Here is a 9,736-nt window from a genome sequence, read left to right on the forward strand (position 1 = left end):
TTCTTTCACAAGCCTTTTAAATCTCTCTTTCGAGATATGTTCTAACCTTCGATGCCAAAGCAAGTAGGATTGATCTTGCTTTAGACCACGTTTATTGTCAATCAATGTGTTCTCAACAGAATGAGATTCCTGAATTTGGACTTCAGTTTTTAACCGATACAAACCATCACACACATATGCAGAACCTACATTAATAAAAAATTTAATAATCACAAGCTTGGAGTTTTCAAATTTAAAACTAAAACCAAACTTATCAAGTTTCGACTATAAGATGAAATATAAAATGTATCAACCAAATCTAAAATAAATTTTGATTCCAATACAACTCTGCTGGTCCCAACGTTCTTGACATGCGAATGCATCTTATTTTCCGAGAAGATGCTTCTTTCATGCTTTGTTGGTTCCCTTTTGTTAGAAATGCCTGCAAGGAGTTGACAATTTGCACTATGGTACCAAAATCAATTCACCAACTATGCAATAGAAGATGAATCAAATTGCACTCATGAAAAACAAATGACTTATTATATTTATTTTTAAGTCATTTCTTATGTCCTTTCTTCTTGCAGAAGAAACACTTTATAGAAAAGCCTCCTACCTGGGATTTGGCTTTCGCCTGAGTTAGAACTCTCTCCAGAAGTCTTCTTGTTCTTTATTTTAAAGGAGATTTTCTTTAGCCCCGACCTCTGTTTTTCCTTATGAGAGGCCATATGTGCACTTGGCACCCTCTCACCCTTCAGTCCTTTCTCTTCCTCAACACACTTGGATAAGAGGTCATTAAAAGATCACTCATCGTTATATGTGTTGTAGAAGATTTTGAAAGGTTCATATTCAGTAGACAACGAGGTCAAAATCAGATAAACGAAGAAAGAATCAGAAATGACGAACTTCATGTTATTCAGCTGAGATGCAATGTTCCTTATTTCCAAAATGTGTTGTCAGATGTGACTGTCACCGATATATTTCATAGATACTAATTTGGACATGAGTGTATTGACCCTTGCCTTTTTAGAACTAACAAGTTGAGCCTCAATGACTCTAAAAAATTCCTTCATTGTCCTGTAATAAGGAATAGCACCTCAAATATTCTTAGTTACTCGAGATTACAAAAGCAATAGGCTAATTCTGTTCGAGCGCTCTCACTTTTCAGAGGCAGCCTTATGTTCGGTTGTGCTATGCTATGTAAGAGCGATAGGTTTCTCAGTTCTAAGGGCCAAATCAAGATCTATATAACTCAGAGTGAACAACACTATTTTTTTCCAGTCTGAAAAATTAGATCTGTCTAAAAGGAGAATATTACTAGAACTGTCGATGAGGAAATAACTTAATACAACAAGGAACAAAAGATAAAACTTTATTATTGCTTAGACGAGACTTGTGATGAAAAGGCAAAAGTGAGACCCTTTATTTTTACCTTTTCAGAGACAAGCATAGTTGAGCCGTTATCGTTTTACTTTGGTGAAAATGATAATACTCATAGTTGCTTCGTCTCTTCAATTAATAAAGAATTGACTTCAGTTGGTGAAACTAGTAGATCATGTAACTAGAGGTAATTCAGTATTGTATCTTTGGGTACGGACATGCTTCATGGGCTGGAATATACATCTACTATTACACCCTATATGACTTTAAAACACGACAACCTATCTTTGAGTATAATCGTTGTTTCATAAAGTCACACACAATCATAATACTGAATCTTAATACAGTCTAAAGAATCGTTAATCAACACAACTCTGATCACTTTGGTGATCACATGAATCGATCAATCAAGATATTTTATAGAAAACATATTCGTATTATGAAGCATGCCCATGCACACATGTTAATGCATGTATATTCATGATAAAATATACTTTATATCGTCTAAATATAAGTTCATGCTTCAACTTATATGCATAAACTATTTTTTTGATGATAAAATATCATGAATTTAGTCGTAATTCATGCTTAAAACATCATGCATAACTTAACCAACATAAAACACATAAATTTATATGCATAACTTATGCTTTCTTAACAATGAACACTTATAAAACATGAAAAATAATAAAAGCAAGCTCATATGGGTAAAACTTAGGGTCTTCAAGCTGAAACTGGTCTAAAATGGCTCTGAACCTGTCATCTAAGAGTCTGAACCGGTTCTGAACCTAATGAACCAGTGCAAAATATGAACAAAAGATCATAAAACCTTGTATTTTCATAGATTCATGAAAACAAGATCGCTATATCTCGAAACCGGTAAAAAAATGGAAAGAAGCGATCAAAAATAGTTTCGAACCGATATCAGAAAGAGCTGTATCAGTCACTGATCCGGTTCAGTTTTGAATAGTGTTTGGATCATGTTATGGATCCTATTTGGTTCAAATAGGATCTGGGTTTGAATTGATCCAAATTGGATTCAGGTCTGACCCGATCCAAACTAGATCCGTGTTGAAACCGGTCCAAACTGGATCCAGGTCGGAACCTGTCCAAGCATAACCTGGGCCATACCTGATCTTTTCGGATGAGATCCAGGCTCGAAACTATTATGGGTCTAGGTCCGATCCAATGGAACTGGCAGACCCCCGATCCACTCCAAAAAAGGGTCTGGATCGGGCTGCCTTGGGTTCGGTATGCCGGACCCGATCCGGTATCCATTCCAAAAGAAAAAACCCAAAAGGGCATTCAATTTCTAAGAAAACCGAAACCCCTTTCGATTTTCACAGAAACCGAATGGGTCCCTACCTTGCCTCACGGTGACCCACATCACCCACCGGCAAGCCACGTCATTGATTGACATCACCCCTCAGTCAAAAGGCCTGCTGACGATAGCGATCACCATCGCACCCGAAAACCTGAAATCACCTGCCGCTGCCCCCTTTTAGAGGATGACACTGACAAGCCCGCCGGTGATGACGACTAGCTAGACCGTCAGCGATGGGGATCAGCTCCCCAACAACAACTTCACTAGTACCCCCATCGATGTGTGTGGTGACGACAGCCGGCTGTAACTCAAAGCTAGAACCCCTCGGAGAGAAACCCATCCAACAAGGTTTTTTTTTTGGGTTTCGGCATCCGGCTACAATCCGACGAGGGCTTAATGCGGTCAGGGGCACCAGCGAGGCCGCTGACGTTCATCAGCCCACTCATCGACAAACGCAAACGATGAGCCATCATCGACAAGGATGCATTAGCAGGTAATCGGTAGAAACCCCTGATCTGATTTTTTTTTAATACAGAGGGTCATCAGGGCTACAATCACCACCGACAGTTGACTGAAGATGCATCGACGGTCGTCGGCCGATGGCGACCAGTCGCCAACCCTTGTTCGCCGACGGTCACCGAATGTGCGACTCCCCCTTTCGCCTCCGACAAAAGATGCTAAGGGGTACACACAGATCCACAGGCAAACCACTTAACTGAACAAGCATACTCATATGCCGACCCCGTTCTGCTACCTGTGGACATCTTGAAAAAATGACAGCAGGCATGAGTCTCCATCAACAACAATAATAAGATACATCGTCATCGACGAGCATAAACTAAATGCTCCCGATGCACCCCCCACATGCAGTAGAATTGGCGAAACGTGGGCTCATAACCCAATGTTGACATATTCGTATAAACAGAATCAAATTGTAAATGTGTACCTATAAATGCCATTGAAACTACGTGCAAGTGCTTGATGTTCTCCTCATCCAGTCGACGCCCATGATGAGCTTAGGCCTAAGGTCAACGGTGAGCAAAATCCTGAACCAAATAAATACTAGAACGTAGACACTGTATGGCGTTAAGGGCTCATTGCTCTCATCACACGTACAACCCCCACCCCTCTCCTTTTATAACGAATGATAAGAGTGATTGCATTCACATAACTCCTCTTAACGCCCTACTAACCAGCCCACTAATAATGTCAAACCTGGTCATCTGATGGGTTGACCAGACTCAAAATGTCCAACATTCTCATCATAAGAAAGAAAACTTTTGTTGAACAACATCATTCATGATTTCATTCCTATCAAATCAACCACATGTTGAGGTGTCCAATTTAAAGAAAACAACTAGCAATCAGGGTACCTCATATGGGCTATGACATTAGGAGAGGGTGGTGTATGTTCGCCCCCGATGATTCACTGAATCCCACATCTGTGTTCGGGGCTTTGAATGAGCACCACGTATACAAGCACATGGGGCTCGTATTCCCGTGTATGTTGACATAACTTTGCATCGTACTCTGGTGTTGTTGCAAAGACTTAAGTACCCTTTCTTGCTATTCTTCTCATAAAGTGATGGTTTGAGAAAATGACAAAAATGTCCTTCATTCAAAAAGGAAAAAACAAACAGTTCAAAAAAAGGACAAACATGTCCTCCATCCAGAAAGTCGAGGATGATGTTTACTCTTCAAAGTCTTTTTATTCTTTCTCCGTTCAAAAAAAGGACAAACATGTCCTCCATCCAGAAAGTCGAGGATGATGTTGACTCTTCAAAGTCTTCTTCTTCTTTCTCCGTAAAACACTCTAAAACCCTCTCTCTCTCTCTAGAGAAGAAATAAGGGAGGCAAAGAGTTCTCCCTGGAGAAGACCATGAACATCAACCCTCTCACTCTCTCTCTCCCTTCTCTCTCTACTTCTGTGCACATCCAACAGACGATCCTACATTGCTCCATCGTCATCTTCTTCTTCTTCCTTCTCCGTAAAACACTGTAAAACCCTCTTTCTCTAGAGAAGAAATCAAGGGAGACAAAGAGTTCTCCCTGGAAAAGGCCATGAACATCAACCATCTCACTCTCTCTCCCTTCTCTATCTACTTCTGTGCACATCTAACAGACGATCCTACATTGCTCCATCGCCATCTTCTTCTTCTTCCTTCTCCGTAAAACACTGTAAAACCCTCTCTCTCTAGAGAATAAATCAAGGGAGGTAAAGAGTTCCCCCTGGAGAAGGCCATGAACATCAACCCTCTCACTCTCTCTCCCTTCTCTCTCTACTTTTGTGCCTGATTTAGAGTTTTTGCCCTTACAGAAGGGGGGTCCGGGGGCTCCCCCCCTGGCGGGGGGTGCTCGGGGGGCAGCGCCCTCCGGACCAAATTTTTTTTGGGCCTTCCAACAACGATTTGTAGTATTATCGGGCTTTCCTACAATAATTTGTAGCATTTTCGGGTCTCCAACGAAACGCTATAGTGATTTGCGGAAGACACTACAAATCGTTATAGCGATTTGCGGAAGACACTACAAATCGCTATAGCGATTTACGAAAGACAAAAAATTTGGTTCGGGATCCGCGCCGGGGGGGAGCCCCCGGACCCCCCTCCTGTAAGGGCAAAAACTCTAAATCCAGCACAGAAGTAGAGAGAGAAGGGAGAGAGAGTCAGAGGGTTGATGTTCATGGCCTTCTCCTATAAGGGCAAAAACTCTAAATCAGGCTCCACAACGAATCAAGTTGAACGATGCTACCCACGCTGGGAGAAGCCCCCAAACCCTCCTTCTATAAGGGCAAAAACTCTAAATCAAGCTCCACAATGAATCAAGTTGAACGATGCTATCCACGCTAGGAGGAGCCCCCAAACCCTCTTCCTATAAGGGCAAAAACTCTGAATCAGACTCCACAATTCATCAAGTTGAATGATGCTACCCACGCTGGGAGGAGCCCTCAGACCCCCCTTTCTGTAAGGGTAAAAACTCTGAATCAGACTCCACAACTCTTCAAGTTGAATGATGCTACCCACGTTGGGAGGAGCCCCCAGACCCCTCTCCTGTAAGGGCAAAAACTCTGAATCAGGCTCCACAATGAATCAAGTTGAATGATGCTACCCACGTTGGGAGGAGCCCCCCAAACCCTCCTCCTGTAAGGGTAAAAACTCTGAATCAGGATCTACAACTCATTTAGTTGAATGATGCTACCCACGCTGGGAGGAGCCCCCAAACCCTTCTCCTGTAAGGGTAAAAACTCTGAATCAGACTCCACAACAGTCAATGTGCAGGTCAGCCGGTGCTTGATGGAGCAATGTAAGATCTTCTGTTGGATGTGCATAGAAGCAGAAAGAGAAGGGAGAGAGAGAGTGTGAGAGGGTTAATGTTCATGGCCTCCTCCAGGAGAGATTTCTTTCTCAGATAATCCTGCAGTGCAGAGACTGAGTCTTAAATAATCATCTTCGGGGCACTTAAATCTTTACAACCACTCCTTTTCAAGAATCGTCATTTTTTTTTTGCACCAATGGAGGAGAGGGTACTTAAGTCTTTGCAATCGCATCAAACTCCAATGCTAAATAATGCTGACAAACATGGGGATACGAGACGCACATGCTTACATACATGGTGCTCTTTGGGACCCCCGAACATGAGATGTAGCTAACTGCCCTGTTCTGGGGGGAACATATAACCTGCTTTGTGACATTAGGGTACGGAGATCTTACTCCATACAAGAAACGAACGTGATAGTTTCCAACTAAATAAGTGCATGTCAATGTATACGAATCTTTTATATGGCATGCCCATTTGGTGCCAAGTAGGGGTGCTAACAGGTCTGGTTTGGTTCAGACCCCCAGATGAAATCAGATTTTTAGGATATGGTATTGGGTTCCGACTCAGGTCTAATCAGGTTTATTATAAGAGAAACTATACCCAGACCCGATAAGAACTAAATGAACCATACTCGGACTACCTGCAAAATAATAGTAGTCGCCCGGCAAAATAATACTTCTGAGGCGTGGTTAGGTGATCAGCAAGTGCTTAGGCCACCCAAAACACAGAAAATCACTCTGCATGCAGCGATTTTCTGTATTTTGTGTGGCCTACGCACACTTCTGCTGCTTGTCAATGCCATGGCTCACAATTAGATTTCATATCCAAAGAATACACTTTCAATCTCATTAACCAAACAGCTCTTTAAGAATGCTTTACATAAAAATATTACAACCATAAAAAATAATTCCAAGAAAGAAATGCCTGAACATTGAAAATTGAACAAAGGTGCAAAGGTAGAAGAAACAAAGGTGAAAGCGAGGTAAAGAAAGCCAAAGACACAAAGGGATAAAATGATCGGTTAACACCACGACCACCACCACCATTAAGTTGATAGCCGAGGAAAAGAGGAAAAAGAAAAAAGAAGGTGAGGTTCACAATATACCAACAAGCAGAAAAGGAAGAATATCCTGCAATCTGTAAAGGAGTTTTGGATCAACATCCAACAGCTGGAGGTTCCACTAGAAACATGCACTACAAACACACGTAGAAATTGAAAAAGCTTATCTTTTCTTCCCGTCGTCCTCTCTTTTCTTTCTTTTTACTTTGGAAAATGGAACGCATATTTTATGGTTTTCTAGACACGTACAGCAAAAAAAACCAGCAAGATTTTTTTATTCAATTGTTCTTTATCTATTAAAAGAGCATGGAGGGACAAGTACACCTGAAAGCCAACTCACATGCAATACGGCACAAGCTACAGAACAATTACGACCAAATACGCGCCTATATTTTTAAATTTTCAACAGAAAGGCAGGCCAAATAAGTGGCAAAAAACGAATTTTCATTATCGATTTATTGTCATTCCTGGATTTCAATTCTTAAATAAAATGGCACACACCCAATAACGAGCAAAAAAATGGTTTTTTCATTACAGATTTAGCATACTTCCTCCTTTCCAACTTTTTAGTAGAAGGGTACAACAAATAAATGGCAAAAAAAATTAATTTTCATGATAGATAAAGATCTGACTGTCATTCTTTCCACCCAAAAACCATCACCATCTAGACAACCACATTATGAAAATTACAGAAAAGGAAAGAAAAGAAACCCAACAGTTAACAATTAAATTAGCTTCAGTTTTTCCCTTTTTCTCACAACATGAAGATCTGCAATTCCTAAAACTTTATGCCCAACGTAAAAAAAAAGAAACGAAAAGAAAGGGAGAAAAACGATTTTTCTCTGTCTCTATCCATCCATGCATCCCCAACTGCAATACATTTGACTACCAACTTTTAACTTAGAGACAAAGATGTAACAACAAACAAAGCACAAGTCAGAAATTCAGAAAGGAAAAAGAGATACACAAAGGCAAAAAAGAAAAAAAACAGAGAGAGAGACAAAGCAAGAGGGAGAGAGGTTCCATGAAGAGGGATCACTTGACCTTTTTCCATATGGCATTATTCAATCCTTCCCATCCATCCCCACCTTCCCCTTTTCTTTTTTTTTTCTTCTTCTTCTTCTCCTCCTCCATATCTGTCTTTTTAGGAGACGGGTTTCCTGAGAAGGATCATATGCATAGGTGTGAAAATCTCGGTCTCCCCACCTCTGGTGAGGTACGCAGCGGTCTTGAACAGCATCTCGTGGACATCATCAACCCCCTTGGGGGCGATCCCCAGGAACGTGAGCACCATCACCACCACATTGTTCCGCCAGTAGGCCACCCTCCCCATCTTGAGCCTGCTCCACCACGGCAATGCCGGCGGCAGGGCAAGGTCCTCCTCCTTCACCACCTCGAAGCCGACCTTCCTCGCGATCTCCGGTAGGTCGGCGAAGCTCCGAAGCCCCGGAAGGGCGTTCCCCTGCTCGATGCCGTGCACGATCTCGACGTGCTCGGGTTCCTCCGCCCGGTACACGGGGGTCGTCACCCACTCGTAGGAGACGTAGAGCGCCCCGGGCTTCAGCACCCTGAACACCTCCGAGTAGGCGTCCTCGAGCTTGGGCGCGTGGCAGGTTGCCTCGATGGAGTAGGCCCCGTCGAAGCTGCCGTCGGCAAACGGCATCTGCAGGAAGTCCCCGCAGAGGACCTCGCAGAGCGAGTCGAGCACGGCCTTCTTGTTGTGCGCCTTGGCCCGACCGACCTGGTAGTCGTTAATGGTGATCCCCACTACCCTGGCGCCGGAGTGCGCGGCGATGGCGCGCATCGGCCCGCCGACGCCGCAGCCAACATCGAGGATCCGGTCGCCGGGGCCGACGCGGAGTAGGTCGACGGCGCGGACCTCGTGCAGCCTGGTTGCCTCCTTGTGAGACTTTCCCCTGAGTGAGGGTGAGAAGTGGAAGCTCTGCCCCCACCCCCACTCGTAGATGTCTGTCACCAGGTTGTAGAAGGTGTCCACGAAGTGGGGTACATTCTCCTTCGTCACGATCTCCTTGGGCTTCCGGAAGAAGGCCCAGTACTGCTGGTACTTGTCCTCCACCTTCTCCCTGGAGATGGAGCCGCCGCCGAGCTCCACCGCCCGCTTCCCCTTCTGCTCCGCCGACCCCAGCACGCACACGAACCAGTAGAGCCCCCCGAACAGGAGGCCCGTCGTGCAGAGGAGGGCCACAGTGTCCATGAGTTCCAAGGAAAAGCGAAGGAGAAAGATGAAGGAAGAAGAGAGATGGGCTGCAAGTTCACCGGCAAAATAAAGGCTGATGTTGTTGGGCTTGCTTGTTGTTTTAACTAATTTACTTATAAGCACTTAATTTCTCTTAAATTTTTGTTTAGCCAATCGGATTTTCAAATATCTAAGATAAGCACTTGTCTTTTTAAGAAAATAAGAAGCTCTTAGAAAAGGGTTATCTCCAAACAAAATAGAGAATCAAAGAGAATTGACCATCACTAATCATTGAAACAATTGAAAGTGATGTCAATCAAAACAAATTCACCATTTCTCTCTACTTCAGAATCTGATTAATTACTACCTCTTCATGTGAGCCTAAATAGGTTGGATCTTACTTTTGGGGATGGCAGTGGACTTGGGACTAAGTGGGGGACAAGTAGGGACGGCAGTGGGGCGGGGGACAAGGTCTCCACCC

At 43.4% G+C, this 9,736-nt stretch overlaps 1 protein-coding gene across 1 annotated transcript; it reads right to left on the reverse strand.

The window, feature by feature from the left end:
- Nucleotides 1–7,976: 7,976 nt before the first annotated feature.
- On the reverse strand, nucleotides 7,977–9,366 carry LOC149832648 (24-methylenesterol C-methyltransferase 2-like). Its single transcript, XM_090014630.1, has one exon. The coding sequence runs from the start codon at nucleotides 9,271–9,273 to the stop codon at nucleotides 8,203–8,205; it is 1,071 nt and encodes a 356-aa protein (XP_089870756.1). The 5' UTR covers nucleotides 9,274–9,366; the 3' UTR covers nucleotides 7,977–8,202.
- Nucleotides 9,367–9,736: the final 370 nt, after the last annotated feature.

Source organism: Nuphar pumila, chromosome 7 (assembly GCF_984573655.1).
Source record: "Nuphar pumila chromosome 7, dmNupPumi1.hap1.1, whole genome shotgun sequence".
NCBI classification, from domain to species: domain Eukaryota; kingdom Viridiplantae; phylum Streptophyta; class Magnoliopsida; order Nymphaeales; family Nymphaeaceae; genus Nuphar; species Nuphar pumila.